At 53.7% G+C, this 19,410-nt stretch overlaps 2 protein-coding genes across 2 annotated transcripts; both read left to right on the top strand.

Moving 5' to 3' along the window:
• Positions 1-420: 420 nt before the first annotated feature.
• BROUX77_001020 (uncharacterized protein) lies at positions 421-12,849 on the top strand (the record flags this gene model as incomplete). Its single annotated transcript, XM_073745404.1, has 5 exons — positions 421-579; positions 1,077-1,950; positions 2,165-2,794; positions 2,881-9,621; positions 9,923-12,849. 5 exons carry the CDS (start codon positions 421-423, stop codon positions 12,847-12,849), a joined length of 11,331 nt encoding a protein of 3,776 aa, XP_073609255.1.
• Positions 12,850-16,636: 3,787 nt separating this feature from the next.
• BROUX77_001019 (uncharacterized protein) lies at positions 16,637-19,199 on the top strand (the record flags this gene model as incomplete). Its single annotated transcript, XM_073745402.1, has 6 exons — positions 16,637-16,661; positions 16,718-17,549; positions 17,611-18,128; positions 18,198-18,280; positions 18,336-18,503; positions 18,564-19,199. 6 exons carry the CDS (start codon positions 16,637-16,639, stop codon positions 19,197-19,199), a joined length of 2,262 nt encoding a protein of 753 aa, XP_073609254.1.
• Between the last annotated feature and the right edge of the window lie 211 nt (positions 19,200-19,410).

The raw sequence follows: 19,410 nt of genomic DNA, 5'->3' as shown, positions 1-19,410 counted from the left end.
CGAATCACGCGCGTTTTCCCCTCCATCAACAAGCTCACCGCGTTTGAAGTGTCCGCTAGTCGCGTCTGCTGGGGCCCTGTTGAGTGCTGGACGCGGGTCCTGGACACGGCCTTTGTCACTGGGCCCTGGGAACCCTGCTTCTTTTGCTTCTCTCAGTCCCCCTCCTGATCCTGGTCCTGGCCCTACAATACAGACCCAGCGCTGATCCTGCTGTTTGTCTGTCTGTCTGTCCGGTTCTGGCCTGCATTGCCTGCACTGCACCACTGAGCTGCATAATGTATTCGGATATCAAAAATCGCATCGCCCAGCCAGCCAATCCCTTTTACAAGCACCATCGTACCATCTTGTACCATTGTGCTGTGCTGTGCTATTCTATGCTGTGCTGTGTTGTGCTGCCTTATGCCGTGAACCGCGTTCCTTATGACCACGAACCCCTCGTCCCTGGCCCCTCGCCCCTCTTCTTCATCCAATCGTCATCCCATCCCTCGTCTCGCCTCTGACTCAACGCCCGCTCAACACTTCAACGCTGGGGCCGAGCTTTCTCTGTCCTCTACCAACTGCCCTCTGCACTCTGCCGTGGTTCGTCTTCGCCTTCTCGACCCGTGAAGAAACCAGGGTCCTCCGCTGCTCTGCATATTCTCTGTCGGCTCCTCTTCTTCCTCTGCCTTGCATTAGTTAATTGCAGCTGCTGCATCCCTCCCGAGCATTGCCTCCAAAGAAAAGACAGCACCGTCATTTCCGTGTTCCAATTTACCTCTCATTTTCTCTTCTTTTTCTCTGGCACGTCCATCCATTGCTCCTTCTATTCTGCCCCATGCTGGCATAACCCTCCAATTATTGCTGCATATCCCAGTGCCACCTCCCATCATCTGACACTCTCCCCATCCTTGTTCCTCTCCCCTGCGCATTTCCTATTGTTCTCGCTCCATAGTTGTTGCACTTATCTCCTGCGTGTGCTTGTGCGTATGCGTGTGCGTGACTTGTTCTTGTTCCCTCACTCCACCTCCCTCTTGATTGCCTGCCTTGACTTGTACATACCATACCATCCAGATCTTTCTTTGCCTTTGCGCCTGCAGACACCACCGACACCGACACGAACACTGACACTGAACATCCTCCACGAAAACCAGAACGCGACATCCTGCTCTTCTGCATATCTGCCCGTATTCGCCTGCAACGCTAAGCAGCAAATCCCACCGACCTTCACCACATATTATTCTACTGCTGCTCGTGCAAGCCCACCTGCACGCCCGCCACCTTCGCGACCTCTGCGCACACCCACCTGCACGCCTGCGTGGTTCCGCCTAGTCGCTAATCCTCCCGACACTGCGCTCGACTTGGATCACAGCATTTCTGCCGACCATTGCGAATCGCCGCTCCCTTACCACTGCGACGACTTCCATACCCCAGAAACACCCCTGGAACACGCTTCTCGCGACCTTCTACCTGCACCGAAGCGAGCTTCCCAATTGCTGTCGCAAGAAGCGCTTCATTGTCTCCTCCACCACGAGCCACGCATCATAATCAACTGGGGCTCGCAGACTGGCCTTCGCCATCACAAGAAGCCGAAAAAGAAGACTGCTAGCAAGCAACCTCCTCCTTCAGCCAACAAGGGAACCGGCTCTGGCGGTACCACCAACAACAACACCAACAACAACACCAACACCAACTCCAACGACTCCTCCAACAAAACCTCTAGCGATTCCGCGTCCTCTGCCCCCGGTGGCCAAGATAACGACGACAACAAAAAGCCTGCTGGCGACCCGCTCAAGCAAGACAACCCTGCTCTTGACAACGCTGCCCCAAAGCCAACTGGTGAATCCGTTCCTGATAGCGTAACCGACCACGCAACCGACGCCAACAAAGACGATCCGCCTTCCCTTCCGCCTGATCCCGATCCCAATTCCCCGGCCATGAATGACGATTTCTGGAATAGCATCACAAAGAAGGGTATGGATCCACTATGCTATAACTATCCCAACCACCAATTGCTCTAATCCCAGTCGCACCCTGCCCGGCTCTCAAATTCCCTGAACTTATGTACTTGCTTTAATATCCTGTCGCTGCCACCATAAAAAAACTCCACACTTCCTCATGACTTCCATTATTTTTCCATTTACACACCATCTCAAGCACAATTGATCACTGACCCAACACCACTTAGACTCAAACCCAACAAAGAAGAAACCGATATCCGGTCTTGGCTGGGATCTAGGCAACGCGACCAGCACACAAAACAACGAACTCGGTATCGATTGGGGCTTTGCATCATCAAAAAAGCGTGCTCCTGACATCCATGCCAACGACGCCAACAATAACTCTGCTAGTCAGGATCTTTGGGGTCTGACTACTGGCAACGACGACTTTAACGCCTGGGGTGCAACCAATTCCAACAACAAGAAGGGCTCAGCATGGGCAAACACTGAGCTACAACCTACACCACAAGCTTCTCTGGCGCCTCCACCGCCCCCGATACAAACACACGAAGAAGAAAATACTGCCTGGGGATTCTTTTCCAAGCTCAAGGGCAGAACTGCTTCTCCTTCCGGCTCATCAAAGCAAAATCCAGAGCTATCCTCCTCTTGGAATACCAAAAAGTCAATTGACGAGACGCGCGCTATGCCGATTCTCAATAATAAGAGCAGCGACGAGTACGATGCCTTGGGAAACAAGAAAAAGGACGAAGGCTCTTGGGGCTGGGGCTCCCCTGTTGAGAAAAAAGATACCCCCAAGGAAGAAGAAAGTACTGGCGGCTTCTTTGGCTGGAGTTTAGGCGGAAAGAAAAAGAAGAAGGGTAAGCTTTACTACATGATGAAAAATACACAAGCATTTTGTCCAAGATGTCATATCGACCAAGACTAATTTCAATTGTCCTTGTAGAACCCGAACCGGTCGAGAACCTTATTCCTGTACAACAAACACCACCACCGCCGCCACCCCCAGAACCGCCAACACTAGATCCTATCGAAGAAGAAGGACAGCGTCTTATGAGGGAAATCGCTGATGAGGAGGCCGAGTTAGCCTCTCTCACTGCAAAGGCTGCTGTCAAGAGGCTACGAACCAAGGATCAGGAGCGCTTCGATCTTCTCAGCAAACGCGCATCAAAACGAGCAAAGGAAAAGGCAAAACAGGAGGCTGCTATTTCTCTAGAAGCCGATCGCCTTGTTGAAGAAAAGCGAAGACAAGCTGAGGTTGAGGCCGAGGATAAAGAGATTAAGCTCTTGCGCGAGAAGAACAATCGCAGACGTTTAAAGGGTGCCGAGCTTGCGCGATTCAACGACCTACTTGCCCGTGCTACCGAGCGCGAAAAAGAAAAGCAACGGCAAGAAGAACAAGATATAAAAAATCTCGAAGCTGAAATTGCGGCTGCCGAGAGTGCCGATACTGCGAATCGAAATCTCTTTCCTGAAGACGAAGCCATCGCCCAAGAAGAAGCAGAACTGGCGGCGCTCGAGGCAAAAAAGCAATCCTCAAAACGAAAAGCCCTTAGGGGCAGTGACCTCGCGCGCTACAACGAATTGTTAGCGCGATCTTCACAACGCGAAACCGAAGCCCTTATGAAAGAACAGGCTGAATTGCAGCGCAAAGCCCAAAATGAAGAAGAACAACGTCTCTTGGAGGAAGAACGACGGCAGGCTGAAGAAGAGCGCCTGGAGTTCGAGAAAGCTGAAGACAAGGCTCTAGCTCAAGATGAGGCTGCAATGGAAGTTCTTGTGCGTCGCAAGCACATGCGCAAACGATTAAAAGATGATGAACAAGCAAATTACGACATACTCGAAAAGCGCATTAGCCAGCGACGAGCCGCCAAGGAAGCCCGCGCCATTGAGCGCGAAGAAAAGAAGAAGATGGAAGAGGAACGGGAGCGGTTAAAAGAGGCCGCAAAAGCCGCACCACTACCACCTGCGCCCGAACCGGAACCTGAACCAGAACCTGAGCCTAGCGCGGAACCTGAAACTGAACTTGACTCTGAAGTTGTTACCGAATCTGAACCTGACCCCGTTACCGATACTGAACCACCTTCCGAAATCGAATCATCTGCCCCCGATGCGCCGACTGAAGACGACGAGGATGCCATTGTCGCTGAAGAACGAGAGCTTGCTTCTCTTCGTCAACGCATGGCGCGCAACCAACTTCGGCCTATAGATCAAATGCGCTTTGCCGCCCTTGTTAGCCGTGCCGATGCACGTGCTGTCAAGGCGGCAGAAGCCAACAAGACCGAGGAGGAAGCCGAAAGACTCCGCCAAGAAGCCCTTGAAGTCGAAAAGGAAGAGACTGAGCTTGCTAACCTTGAAGTTCGCAAGGCCAAAAAGAAAAAGGGACTTACTGGAATCGACCTCTTGCGCTACGAACAACTCACGAACAGAGCCAAGAAGCGAGAGAAAGAACGCCGCGAACAAGAAGAATATGCCTCCTCTGCCGCTTCAGCTGCAGCGAGCTCTATCGATGTTAGCTCTGTCGATGCTAGTTCTTTGGGCGCTGATGTCGAAGATGAACTTGACCCGAACGATGGCGACAATGACACTGTAGTCATGGCCAACGAGGAGCCTGAGCCTGCTCCTGCCCCTGAAGAGCCAGAGGAAGACCCGGCTGTTGTAGCCGCCGAAGCCAAAGAACTTGCCAGTCTCGAGAAGTCCAAGAGCGTGCGATGGCGTATGAAGGCTGCCGACATGGAGCGCTATGAGTTCCTCAAAGCCAATGCTGCGAAACGTGCCGAGCGTGCTGCTGCCAAAGAGGCTGCTGCTGTAGAGAAGGCCGTAGCTGAAGAAAATGCCCGCCTTGAAGCCGAAGCCGAGGCCGCCGCCGCCGCCGAGGCCGCCGCCGCCGAGGCTGCTGCTGCAAAGGTCGTTGCCCAAGAAGAGGCTGAACTTGCTGCTTTAATTGCCAAGGGTCGCAAAAAGAATCTCAAAGGCTCTAATCTTGCGCGATTCACTGAACTGAGCGAAAGATCTCAAAAGCGCAAAGCTGCGGCCAAGGCAGCCCAAGAAGTAAAAGAGGCCGAGGAAGCAGAAGCTGCTGCTACTGCTGCCGAGGCTGCCGCTCAAGCCGAAGAGGAAGCTCCTGCTGCTGAAGAGGAACCTCCAGTCCCTGAAGATCCCTATGCTGCCGAAAAGAAAGACTTTGCTGCTCTGGAAGCTAAGAACAAATCTAAGAGGCTGCGAGGGCTTGAATTAGACCGCTACAACAAACTCAGGATCAAACTCGATGCAGTCAGGGCTGAAGAGGAAGCAAATCTTAAGGTTGTAGAAGAAGAACGCTTGAAGGCTGAAGCTGAAGCTGCTGCCGCCGCCGCAGAGGCCGAAGCCGAAGCACTCGCCAAGGCTGAGGCTGATGTCATTACTGCCGAGAACGAAGAGTTTGCTGCACTTGAAGAGAAGACCAACAATAAAGTGCGCCTTTCACCAGCGGAACTCAAGCGCTTCCTGGAACTCCGCCCTAAGATAGATCAACGCCGAGCTGATGAAGAAGCCCGAGTTAAAGCCGAAGAGGAGGACGCTGCCGCTGTAGCCGGTGAGGCTGAGTTGGCCGCCATCGCGGCTGAAGATGAAGAGCTTCAGGATCTGGAGGATAGAGTCATGATGAAGATGAAACTTTCCTCATCGAGTGTTCGTCGTCTCTCCGAACTTCGGAAAAAGTCCCAACAGCGTAAGGAAGATGCTGAGGCCAAGGCTGCTGAAGAAGCTCGTCTTCAAGCTGAAGCCGAAGAAGCCGAAAAAGTTCGACTCCAGGAAGAGGAGGCAGCCGCAGCCGAGGCCGCTGCCAAGGCTGAAGCTGATGCACTCTCGGAAGAGAAAAAGGAACTTGCCCGTCTGAATGATATGGTCAAACTTCGCCGTAGCCTCACCACCGCCGACAGACGTCGCCACCAGGAGCTGAAAGCTAGGGCTGAGAAGCGCAAAGCCGATGCACTCGCCGCAAAAGAGGCCGAAGAGACAGCTGCTCGGGAAGCAGAAGAGGCTGCTGCCCAAGCCGCGGCTGAAGCTGAACGTGTGCGTCTGGAAGAAGAGGCTGAGGCCGCCGCCGCCGCTGAGGCCGCTGCTGAGGCTGCTGCCGCTGCTGCCGCTGCTGAAGCTGCCGCCGCTGAGGCCGAAGCAAAGGCTCGTGCTGAAACTGTCGCCAAGGAAACTAAGGAGCTTGCTTCTCTCGAACGCAAGTACAAGGCCAAGGGTCGTTTGAAGGATGCTGACCAGGAACGCTACAAGATTCTTAAGTCGCGGGCTGCGAAGCGTGCGGCTGAGGCTGAGGCTGCTGCTGCTGCTGCTGCCACTAAGGCTGAAGAGGAAGCTGCCGCCGCCGCCGCCGCCGAAGCAGAGGCTGCTGCTGCCGCTGCTGAGGCTGAAGCTGAAGCTGAAGCTGAAGCCGAAGCCGAAGCGGAGCTTCAAGCTGATCCTGAGCCTGAAACTGAGGCTACCGAGGCCTCTGAAGCAACTGGCGATGAATCTCAAGACTCTGAATCTGACGAAGAAGACCCGGCTGTTGCGCTTCGCATCCGCAAGGAAACTGAAGAACTGCGTCTTCTCGAGGAAAGACTTCAACTCAAGGGACGTCTCAATTCCAAGAACATGAGCCGGTACAACGATCTTAGTGCTCGCGCGCAAGAGCGCGACGAAGCTGCTACTGCAAAGAAAGCCGCCAAAGAAGCTAAGAAAGCTGCTAAACTTGCTGCCGAGAGCGCGCCTGCTGCCACACCTCCTCCAGAACCCGAAGATGGTGCCGGTTATGGTGACGAGGATGAGGACGAAGACGACGAGTTTCTTGACGCCGAAGAAGACCCAGAACTCGTAGCCAAGGAGGAAGCTGAACTTGCCAATCTTGAGTCTAGGAAGCACAAGCTTCGCGGTGCGCGTTTGGAGCGTTACGAGGAGCTTTCTGAGAGGTCCCGTGCTCGTGCTGATGCTCTTGCCGCTAAGGAAGCTGAGGAGGCTGAAGCTGAGGCCGAACGTATCGCAGCTGAAGAAGCGCAGGCCGCCGAAGAAGCTGCCCGTCACGAGGCTGAAGAGGCCGCTCGTCTCGAAGCCGAAGAGGCTGCCCGTCTTGAAGAAGAAGAAAACGCTCGTATCGCTGCCGAAAAGGCCGAGCAGGCGCGGCAAGCTAAAATTGCTGCTGAAGAGGAGGAACTCGCAACTCTGAAAAGTAAGCGCAAGCTCAAGCCCAAGGAGCAAGCACGCCTGGACACTCTCAAAGCTCGCGTGCGCGAGCGTGCCAAGGCAAAGGCTGCACGTGAGGCCGAAGAGCAAGCAGCACGTGAGGCTGAAGAGGCGGCTCGAGCAGCTGAAGAGGCTGCCAAGGAGGCCGAAGAGCAGGCAGCTCGTGAAGCGGAAGAGGCGGCTCGAGCAGCTGAAGAGGCTGCCAAGGAGGCCGAAGAGCAGGCAGCTCGTGAAGCGGAAGAGGCTGCACGTGTGGCTGAGAAAGAAGAACGGGCTGCTGAAGAGGCTGCCGCTGAGGCTGAGCGCGTCCGGGTTGAAGAAGAGCAAGCTGCTATCCGCGCCGAGGAAGAAAAAGCCCTTATTGACAAAGAAGAAAATGAGCTCAGTGTCTACGAAAGCGTCATGGCTAAGCGCAAGCTACGCAGCAAAGATCTTTCCCGCTACGAGTACCTTAAATCTCGCCAGGACGAACGTAACCGCATTGCTGCCGAGAAGGAAGCGGAGGAGCAAGCTGCCAAAGAAGCCGAAGAACTTGCAGCCCAGGAGGCGGCCGACGCTGCTGCCGAAGCTGAGCGTCTTGAAGCTGAAGCTGCCGAAGCTGAAGCCGCGACCGCGGCCGAAGCCGAAGCTGCAGCTGCAGCAGATGCCCTAGCGGCCGAGATTGCTGGGCAAGAAGAGGAGCTCGCCGCGCTTAAATCCAAGTCAAAGATTCGCAGCAAGGACCGCGCTCGAATTGCTGAGCTGCAAGCGCTCGTTGACGAGAGAGCTGCTAAACAGGCTGAGCTCGACGCTGAGAAGACTGCCGAAGAAGCCGCGGCCCAGGAGGCAGCAGATGCCGAAGCTACAGAACAGGCTGCGGAACAGGCTGCGGAACAAGAAGAACGCGATCGTCTTGCTGCCGAGGCTGAAGAGGCCGAAAAGATTCGTCAAGCCACCATTGCTGCTGAGGGCGTTGAGCTTGCTGCGTTGACAAAGCGCAAGAAGAGGCTCCGCCCTGCTGAATTGGCACGCTGGAAAGAACTGACACAACGCGCCGACGATCGTCGAGTTGAAGAGGAGCGCTTGAAAGCTGAGGCTGAAGCTGCCGCTGCCGCCGCTGAAGCTGCTGATCCTGAAACTGAAGCCGATCCCGATCCTGAAACTGAAGCTGATCCCGATCCCGAAACTGAAGCTGATGTTGATGCTGACGTAGCCGATGAGCCTGACCCCGAAGAACACTCCGGTGGAGGTTTCTGGGGCTTTGGAGCGACCAAGAAGAAGGGCTCTACACCATCTCCTCCCCCAGCGGAAGGTCCTTCCATTGCCAAAGGCGTTTTTGGTAGTATTTGGGGCATCCCTGCTCAAGATACACCCGCTGAACATGGGTTTGGTGACTCTTGGGGCGTTGGCAACAACGATGCGAAGTCCAGAAAAAGTAGATCATCTGCCGAATCCTTACACTCTGATAAGAAATCTTCTGTCAAAAATGTTGATCCCGCCACTGCTTTAGAAGCCGACCTCTGGGATATTGATGGCAGCAAGAACAGCTTAAATGTCGATGCAGCTGATGACAAAGCCTCAGATGCTGAGAAGGAGTCAGAGTCAGAAGTTGAAGAAGTTGTGGCTTCCAGCTTCTGGGGCACAACGACACGTAAAGTCAAGAAGAGCGAAATCCGAGAACGCGAGGCTGCTAAGCGCAAGGCCGAAGAAGAGGAAGAGGAGGCACGCCTGAAAGCTGAAGAGGAAGAACAGGAGCGTATTCGCCTTGCCGAAGCTGAGGCTGAAGCTGAAGCTGAGGCAGAGAAACAGCGCATTGCCGATGAAGAGACTGCCGCTGCCGCCGCCACCGCTGCCGCTGCCGCTGCCGCTGAAGAGGAAGAGGCCCAGAGGAAGGAGAAGAAGAAGAAGAAGAAGGGTTCTGGTGGATTCTGGGCTGCTATAAGCAGTGGTAGTGAAAAAGAAGATGAAGAGCCTGAAGCCGATATCCCGCCGCCTAAGAAGGAGAAATCGAGCAAATCCAAGTCGTCTCGCAGCTCTGAACGGGAAAAGGACACAAAATCCGATGACAGTCCTTCTGCACTGCGCAGGGAGAAGCGTCGCAAGGAGAAGGAGGCTGCTGCTGCTGCTCTGGTCGAGGAAGAAGCCCTAGCTGCAGAGAAGAAGGCACGGAGAAGACGGAGAAAGGAGGAGGAAGCTGCTGCTGCCGCTGCTGCTCTGACCGCTGCAGAGGAGAAGCGGGCCCGTAAAAAGAAAAAGAAGCAGCAGCAACAACAACAACAGGAAGAGGAGCAGCGCGCACTCGACGATGATCTTGTGGATCTGACACCGGAACAGGTCGAAGAGATCCTCAATGAAGGCGATCTGCCTGCCGAGACTGAAGATCCCCCTGTTGAAGAGGAGCCGACCGAGGAGCAGGCTGCTGATGAGAAAGAGAAGCCTGCTCCAGCCACCGGCGTGTTTGGCTTTTGGGGTGCTCTTACGGGAGCGTCCAAGCAAGGTATGTTACACTTACGTTCTCTCTCCCTATTGCCTTGTTTTGGAGCCGTATCTGGGGCCTGTGGAGTTGTTATTCCATCTGTGATCTTGTCAACCTGTCAGTTTGTGGCATTGCAGCCCTATTATGGGAGATAAGCACTGATATGGAGCCCTTGCATTATTGTTAGGTGGGGAAACAAGATCAACCCTGTTCCAAGACAAGTTCTCGCGATGTCGTTGCATACAAGCCCCACGTGCGGGACATGGCCTACCAGTTTTGTTTGTTGAAAATGCTAACCTTCTTTAATTGTAAACTGCTATAGACCAGGATGGCTCACAAAAGTCTTCGTCCCCCCCGCCATCTTCGCGAACCCCTGAATCGTCTTCTTCTCGCAAGGTTAGCAGCAAAATCGCTGATAGGCTTCGCGCCTTTGAAGCAGTTGAGGAAGCCGAAGCCGAAGCCGAAGCTGAGGAGCCTGCTGCTGACGAGGCCGAAGCTGAGCCTGAGGCCGAAGCGGAAGGGGAAGCGGAGCTTGAGCCAGAGCCAGAACCGGAGCCCGAGGCCGAGCCCGAGCCCGAACCAGAGGCTGCCGAAGCCGAGGGTTCTGACAAGTACGGGAGCCTTTCTCCTGAGGAATTTGCCCGCAAAGAACGTCGCCGTCTTCGCAGAGAGCATAAAGAACGACAGCTCCGCGAGCAGCAAGAAGCAGAAGAGGAGGAGCGTCTCCGCAAAGAAGAACGTCGCAGAGAACGTAGAGCCCGCAAGGAGCGTGAGGCTGCTGCCGCCGCCGCCGCCGCCGCTCCGCCTAGTCCCCCTGCCAACCCTGTTGAGGACGATGCTGTATTGCCTGGTGGTTTCCCTGGTGAAGATGAAGTAGTAGCTCCTGCTTCCCCCAACGAGCATGATACCCGCAAATCTGGGTCGAGGAAGCACCGCCGGAGCCGCCGCGATATGTCTCCTGTGCCCTCCCCCCCTCCACCTCCTGCTGATGACGAAGACAATGCTACGCCACCTTCCAACGATGAGGCACATACCCCGCCTCCTGAGCCCAAGTACAAGAAAGACCGTGTTAGAATTCGCGACTCTTCTGTTCATGATGGTCGAGGAGCGGTTGCTACTGGTGGTGGCAGTGGCTGGGCCTCTTGGGTGAATCCCTTGGTCGGCCGTGGCAAGGAAAAAGAACGTCAGCCTGAAGTTGAGCAGGAGGAACAGATTGAACATGAGCTCGAAGAACGCGAACGGGAACGCGAGCGCAGACACAAGGAGCGCAAGATTCGTGAACACGAGGCACGCGAAAGAGAACGTGAAGAGTACGAACGCAAGAAGGAGGAGGAGCGACATGAGCGTCGCAAGGCCCGCGCCGCCCGAGCCGCCCGTCATGTGGAAAAGGAGCGCAAGGAACTTTCTTCTCGGGGCTCTGCTTCTGACAAAGACAAGGAGCGTTCTGAAGTCCCTCGCCCTCCGCCGGTTGTTCCGTTTGCTTCTGGCGCCCTCGGAGAGTCAACTGGCCGTTCTAGGTCTTCTTCAACACGCGATCGCGAACGTGAACGTCGCCATGGTTCAATTTCAAGGTCAAGACGCCAATCTGTCGATATAGGCGGCCCTCCGATCGCATACGAAGGGTTACCTGACGATATTGATCCGAACTCCAAGGCGACCAAGGTCCTTGGCCTCAAGCCTTCTTCCAGTCGCCGTCACCGTGAACGCTCTGCCCGTGGCCCTGAAGAGGAAGAAGTTGAGCCTACTGTTGAATCTCCACCTCGCACTGAACGCCGTTCTCGTGCCCACCGCGAGCGTGAACGTGAGCACGGCCAGCTCGAAGAGCCTGTTCCTACCGAGCACGTTGACCCTGCTGCTATGCCTGTCCGTCGAGACTCAAAGCGTGGCACTATTGCCGGTCTCTTTGGTGCTTTCCGTGGTGTAGTCAAGCCTGACGCGAGAGCCGATGTCCCATTCGACCAACCCTATGGCGAGATGCCTCCTCCTGCGGCGCGTCCCGAACTCCGCAGGCGTCGTACTGGTGATGAGAACCCACGATCTGCACGTGAACGCGATCGCGAAAGGGACGCTGCTGCTGCTGATGACCATGAGCACGATCGTGAGCGGGACCGTGAGCGCCGTGAGCGCCGCCGCGAGCGCGAACGCACCGAACGCAGCGATCGTGAGAAGAGTGATCGAGATCGTAGCGACCGTGAGCGACCCGACCGCCGAGTCAAGATTGGCGTCAATTCTGAAGAGGCCGATCACCAAGCACGCAAGGCTGCCCGTCGGGCACGTCGCCTCGAGCGTGAGGCTGCAGAGATTGCTGACGAGGCTGCTCGCGCCAATGAGTCTGGGCGTGGAGAACGAGAGCGCGACGAAGGTATTTCTGCTGACCGCAAGCATCGTCATCATCATTCTTCGACTGCGGCTCCTCCTCCGCCCCCCGTTGAAGACTCTGTAGAGGCAGATCTCGAAGCTCAACGGTATCTTGAAGAGCGCGAGGCCCGTCGTGCGGAACGCAGAGCGGCTAAACAGCGTGCCAAGGAGGAAGAGCAACGACTTATTGACGAAGAGGCTGCGCGTATTGAGCGCCGCCGCCTTCGCAAGGAGGAAATGCTCCGTGAAAAGGAACGCGCGAGAGAGCGTGAGGTAGAGCTGGCTCGTGAGGAAGAAGAGCACCGTCGCCGTCGCCGCGAAGCCCGAGTTCGACAAGCTGCGGCTGCCATGCCACAGGCTCCGCCTATACAACATGACGGCGAATACCATGGCCACCATCGCCGGAGCAGTCGCCGCGTGCACCCCACTGACGCACCCCCCATTGAACCCAACGATGACTTTGAGCGTGCGGCACGGGATGAAGAGCGCAGAAGACGACGACGTGCCCGCCACGAAGAGGCGGCGGCTGCTGCTGCTGCTGCTGCTGCTGCCGAGGGCGATCCCTATGTTGCTGCCGACCCCCTCGAAGAGGCTGAAGAGCAGCGCCGGCGCCGTGCGCGCCGTGAAGAACGCGAGCGCGAGCGCGAGCGCGATCGGGAAGCCAAAGCCCGCGACCGCAATCACCACCATCACCGGGACCGCGAACGGGAACGGGAACGGGAACATGTCCGTGACCGCGGCCGAGTGCCTCCCCATGCGCCTGCTCCGCCTGTCGGCGACGGCGGCCTAGATGGCGGCGACGAACGGCTGCGGCACATGCGCAGAGCGTCAACGTTTGGCGAGACGCCGCGCAGCAGCTGGTGGAAGAAGCTCAAGAGTACTAGCAATTGACTTCGGTCGGATAAAGAGAAGAATGCCCGATAAAGTGCTTTTCTTCTCCCTTGGTGGGCGTTTTCCTCCTGTCTATTACTCATGTTCGACGGTTTTTGACGTCAGATCCATGGGTTATGATCTTCTTCGGATGGCTCTTTGTTTTTGTCCGCTTTATTTTACCTCTCCTTTTCTTTCACTCTTGCGATTTATCTTTGGCTACTTTTGCTGATTCTGCATTTAGATAACAACGCGTCTTTTGGCGCCTTGTCTAATCTGCCTTATACCAACATCTTCTCTTTCTCTCTCCTTTGGAGCTCACATTTCTTGGTCATCCCACCTTCCTTCATATCTTTTTTTTTCGGCGATACCTTCATGGCAGCTGTTTTTCTTGCCTCTGTACGCCTTCAGTACCAGACACCCATACTCTGACCTTTTTTGTTTTCGTGGTTCTGTCAATTTCCTCTTGCTATTTTTTTCTGAGATTCCAAAGCATAGCGGCATTGTTATTCTATTTTTTTTTCCCTTTTTACGAGTTTCGTTTGCGACTATTTGCTTCTGCTTGAGCTATTCATGTAATCCGACCAGCCTGGTTCTGTTATACCATTGTCAAGTTTTTCCCCTTAGCTTCGTTCTCATAGCCTTTTTTGTTTATCTGTTCTGGGTTTGCTGCGGCGTTAATTTTTTTGGGGTTGAAACTCTTCATTTTTCTTGTTCTATTTATACTCTACTATCTTGGTTTTACTTACTGGCGTTTTGGGACTCAAGTGCCTCTACACTTTTTGCTTGCCATTTTCAATTGGACTTTTTCTGTGATTAGTTATATGCTGTGGTTGTGTATGGGTTCGTTGATATGCAAAGGAGATCTTGATCGAAGCCGGGATCGGGGTAGGGTCTGGCACCTGCCATGCAGGTCTGACATCTGTCAAAACGCCGCTGTGAAACCACTCCAAATAGTTGGCTCGTTGTGGAACATATTGCATGTGGTCTGGGTGAGCATGGCATAAGCCTGTGAACATGAAGTTCAAATGGGCGTCTTCAACCTACAGTGGACGGGACGGCAATGTAGACTTGGTCCTGGCCGACTTTCTCCCCAGGCTTTCTCATAGCCGACCCGACGACTGGGAGCATTGTCTGTGTTTTGAAAGAACACACCAGACTAGCCCGCATATGCAGGGCCAGCACACGCGGCGTTTATTTGCCGTCCTGTAAGCCCAAGCAAGGACATCTCCCTCCCCGCTCTCGCCTCTCCAAGACTAGTCTCGCTATCTGCTCGCCCTGCTGCTTTGCTCGAGCGGCAGGCAGGGTATATGATAGCCGATGGTGGGTCGATGTGTCTATGTGTATGCCTACGTACGCACGTATCCGTGGATGTACATGTATACTTCTATACTTGTATAAAATAGTGTCGATCTCGACGGCAGACATGCCGGAACCCCGCACACGTACACGGTATTCGCTTATTTCTGCGGTTTTGTTGTGTAAGTTGGAAGAATGGCCGTACTTATGTCTGTGCCTGATGAGAGGCAGCAGCAAAGATAGGCCACAGCCAAGCAAACCCCAAGTGTCCCACTGCTATTTGTGTTCTTGGAGTGGTGTCTGATTCGTGGTTTGGTACGTAGCAGATCTAATATAGATGTTAGTGCTTATCACTCGATGTGAGTAGCTGATTGGTCCTTTTTTACTACTCATGGCCAGTTGCAGTTGCCTCTTTCGTCACATCCCATAGTCACCCAAACCAAACAGAGCCAGCGAAGTGACTAACTATGTATCTTTCCGACGCAGGCTTCCTTTTCCCTCCCCCCTTCTCCAAGCAAACCAAGAAAGACTGAAGGAGCGAGCAAAAAAAGAGTTTCCTTTATAAGAGCCACTACAAGTACCTAACTGCAACCGAGGACTCGCCGCTGGCCTGATGAGGAAACAAGCGCGGGGGAAAGGACGTGATGGTGTAGTTGGCTAATGACTTGGCTAATTATGCTCCGATCATTTGCTCATGGAACCCCCCGCGATCTTGACATTCTTCCGGCAGAAGCCGGCGTGCGATGCATCTCGCGCCCCTTGAACTGGCCGCACCGGTGGAGCAGTAGTTAGCTTGCTTCTCCCCCAGCAATTTACTGTGGGCTCTTGTGAGCCCACAGTGAACCTCCTGGCTCAGAAGAGGTAAGACCACCCCACAGTCCCTGCGACATGCTGTCTGTTCGACTCATGAACCGTGCGCCGCGGAACGACTTCAACATCAAAGGTCATCAATCTAACTGTGATACATAGACACGGATGCAAATTCCGTCCGGTGCATACCACAAATATTTTTTGCCTCGTTCCTGGGCAGGCAGAATACCCAACCGCTCTCCTTATTTTCTGTGTTATTGGGCCGGTGGAATGGTACAGGAGCTCCACACTCGACGGGCTCACCGCCGCATGAGGCCGGACACGCAGGCGCAAGACGCGGCCCCTCCCGCGCCCCCTCTGCCACCTAGAGACGGCGTACCCTCGGGGTCTCCCCCTTAGCGCGTTTGCGCTGCCATCACCTCCTTTTTCCTACTTGTTTCTCTCTTTGTTTGTACTTCCCTTTGTTGTTTCCTTTGTTTTTGTTTTTATGTTTGGTCTGCATCAGCGGCGAGGCCAGGATTCTGGGCCAGGTTTGGGGCCACACAAGCAAAGGACAGCCTCTGGGCTGGGCGGGTGGACACACTGTAGTCATTACACTTTGTGCGGGGGGTTTCTGTATGCATGGTTTGGATTTTAGGTTTCTGTTTCTGTATGTAATTTCTGGTACTACTTGTAGTCCCCTGTCGTATGCCGAGAATACCTCGCGAGTAGACAGGTAAATAAAGAATCAATCAATCAATCCACACTCGACGGCGGCCACACCAATAATGCACAGCTCGCAATTCTCGCCCTCGTGATGTGCTTTTTGGTGTTGCTCTCTGAACAAATGAATGTGTGTGTGACAGCTCCTTCTTCCGTGAGGGTGCCTTCCCTACTGAGAAGCCTTGCTTGTCGTGTCTGCCTATTCTGAGGATACATGCCCAACGAATCAAAACAGAATGGCTGACTGTTGTTGTGGTGTCTTTTTCTCTCTTTTTCCTGTCTGCCTTATTTTTGGGGATACAGCTGGCTGTCTTCTCTATCATCACCACCACTAACCACCCAACGCCGGCATTTATTTTCTCGCGTCTTTCTGCCGCCCGCTTTATATCTTCATCTGCTTGACGCTTTCTCTGTTCTCTAATATTCTCATCAGTTCTGTCTCTCGATTATTACTTACTTTTGTTGGTTATTTTTGCCACATCAATCTCGCGCTCATTGCTGCTATGGCTATGTTTTGCTGATTACGATCAAGTCCAGACTTCTTCCACTGTTTCTTATCGACATCCCTTTGTAACCTCACGACTTTGCTCGGCCTGCTAGCCTTATTAGCATTGCCCCAAGTCCAACGCTGTATTGATACCATCCCGCGGAAACTCTAGTCCGCCTTCAGCAAGGCCGTGCTTCCTCGCATCCAACCAAACATTGAGTGTGACGCTACTACGCTTCCACTCAATTGTAGTGGCTTGGGTCTATTAAACCATTATATTTTACTACGTCTTTCACCTAGCCATCACCGCTCCAGTTTCTCGAAATGCTAGAACCTGGCAATGAGACTGTGTGGCCTACTCGCCCCCCGCCCTCACCACCAGCGGAACAAAAACCCCAAGCTCCCATCCCCGCTGCCATCGGAATTGGCGAGATAGACTCGACCCCGCCTTCCTCTCCAGCAAATCCTGGCCAACGAGGAAACAGACCCTAGAATGATTTTGTGTCCGCTATGAAGTCCCTCGGCCGTAATCAAGGTAAATTCCGCTTGGAGCCATTTGTCACGGATGGAATACTAAACACCACGTTTTAGACCCAAGCTGTGATACCCAACTCAGTGTTGCTCGGACTCATAGCATCAAGCATCGCCCTACCCCTCCCACAAACCATCTTCAACAAGTTCGCCAGGGTCGCGCAGACAACATTCAGCAAGCTGCAAGGCAGTCTGATATTCTTGAACAAAGTGGCGCTAGCGTTAGCGAAGACAAATATAATCTTGAGCCTACTGTGACTGTACGCCCCGTTGAATCTGGAACTGTTAACAGGGCCTATAACCCAATCCCATCTTCACGCCCGCACAAACGTCGCTCAGCACAGCTCACTGAGTCTGCCCAGAACCCGTTTTGTCGCTCTGCCACATTGTCTCGCTCATCTCATCAGCTCGTACGTGCTGTCCCCACGATTGAGACAGTCGAACGTGTCGCAGCAGCCAAGGTTTTCCTTGAGTCGTATTTCAACAGCATTAAGGATCGCATTGATACACGCGAGAAATATCGACTCTACATGGAAAATGAGCTTAAAATGGCTGGAAACCTCACTGCCGAGCAAAAGGCTTTGATGCGAATGCTCTTCAATCAGGAATGGGCGTGGCACTTGAGAGAGACTCGCTTTCTCAAGGCGCGAAGCTCCAAAGCTACTCGAGGACTTGCACCTTCGCCGGCTGCTGACGACTACGACCAGATACGAATTCTTGGCAAGGGTAGTTTTGGCGTTGTCAAGCTTGTGCGTGAGAAGACCCCTCTTGGAAGTCGCAGTCAAGTATATGCCATGAAGGTCATTCGAAAGACAAACATGCTTGTGTACGGTCAAGAAGGGAATCTCCGTGCAGAACGCGATCTTTTGATTGCCGCCCAAGCCTCAAACTGGTCAGTTTTTCATACTTGCCGACTGTGTTTCCGACGTAATTTATGGACTAACACCATATAGGATCGTCCCCCTGGTAGCGAGCTTCCAAGATGCATCTAACCTTTACCTCGTCATGGAATACATGCCTGGCGGCGACTTTCTGGGATTGCTAGAGCGTGTGGGTTCCTTGAGTGAGCCTACTACACGTTTCTATATCGCCGAAATGATCATGTGCATTGAAGAAGCACACAAACTGAAATGCATTCATCGTGACATCAAGCCCGACAATTTCCTCATCTCTGCTTCGGGTCACTTAAAAATCTCTGATTTCGGACTGGCTTTTGACGGCCATTGGTCTCATGACAGCGCTTACATTAGCGCTCACCGTTATTCAGTACTTGACCGAATTAGAATGGAGCCTCAGGATGAGCAGATTTCCTCTATGAATGACGAAGCCTATCATCGGCACCGACGCTGGCTTCGGTCTGTAGAGGCTGGAATCAAACGTCATTGCCGAGTATTGAACGACGGCGAGCCCTTGCTTGAGTGGCGCAAAAAATTTGGAAAGCGAGAGTCTGTCCGTTCCATTGTCGGCACCAGTCAGTACATGGCCCCTGAAGTTGTCCGTGGTGACAGATATGATGGTAGATGCGACTGGTAGAGTCTAGGCGTCATCATGTTTGAGTGTCTGTATGGCTACACGCCGTTCTTCTCAGAGCGTGGTCGTTCATTCACACGAAAGAATATCCTCGTAAGTCGATCCCAAGAGCCTTTTATTATTGACGTCGGCTACTAACACATGGTAGAACCATGAGAAGCGTCTCGAATTCCCCGAGGTTCCCATCATCAGTACTCGGTGCAAAGATCTTTTGTTTTCTCTTCTACAGGAGCCAGAAAAGCGCATCACGGCAGAAGCATACTTCCATAAATCGAAATCCCACTCCAAGATGAGCTCATCGGGTGACTACAAGTGTGTCGTAGCCAACGATGCTGCAGGTATCAAGGGTCATAGTTGGTTTCGCTGTGTGGATTAGGAGAACCTGCACCGCATTACTCCCCCCTTTGTCCCTGAAATCCACAACCCGGGAGACACAACGTACTTTGACAGCATGAAGAACATCAGTGACTGGTCAATGACGGAGGATGAAGAAGACAATTCTGAAGCCGACCTGCCACCGATGACTCGCGAAGAGGCCCGCAGTATTCTAGGAGTGCCTTCGGCCGGGCTATGCGATGTTGCAGCTGGATTGACTTGTGGTACATACGATAGTCACCGGCTGCACATAGTGTATGAAGAGATTGACCGCTCCAGATTCAACCGAAAAGATCGCGAACAACTAAAGGCTTTCCTTTTCACACATGGTCCGGAGGAGAAACGACGCCCCCGAGACCTGCTCCTACGCTCCCAGGAAACCAAGTCTAGGGCTATGGCTCTGCGCAAAGAACTTGCTTTTATTGGATACACGTGGCGTCGCAGGCGAGTTTACAACTACGGTTTTATGCCCCAGGTTGAGGGCTCAGAAGGGTTTGCAGATGGCCTTGCTCAGGTGGTCCCTCCCACTACCCTACCCCTTCCGGCAGATGCAGGATCCTTGCCGGTGCCCTTTGTCTCTGCCATGACGTCAAAATCGGGCCGGAAGCTTTTGAATGAGACGCCGGTCATCGAGTAGGCTCTGGATCTTAGCCCAACCCAAGTATGCCGAGCAAAAGCTTGGGTGGGCAGACAACTAGGAAGACACGAACACGGATACAATGCACATGGTGTTGGAAGGGCTTCGAGGCAGCCGTTCGACTTGGATGGCATGTGACGCCACTGGTTCAGCCAAGCACAGGCGGGGGGAATGACTTGAGTTGAGATTAAACAGTTTTATAGTGTTATTC

This window comes from Berkeleyomyces rouxiae (genome assembly GCF_048999995.1).
Source record: "Berkeleyomyces rouxiae strain 22BRR77 chromosome Unknown BrBRR77_ptg000001l, whole genome shotgun sequence".
NCBI classification, from domain to species: domain Eukaryota; kingdom Fungi; phylum Ascomycota; class Sordariomycetes; order Microascales; family Ceratocystidaceae; genus Berkeleyomyces; species Berkeleyomyces rouxiae.
This window is presented reverse-complemented; position numbering and strand designations above follow the sequence as displayed.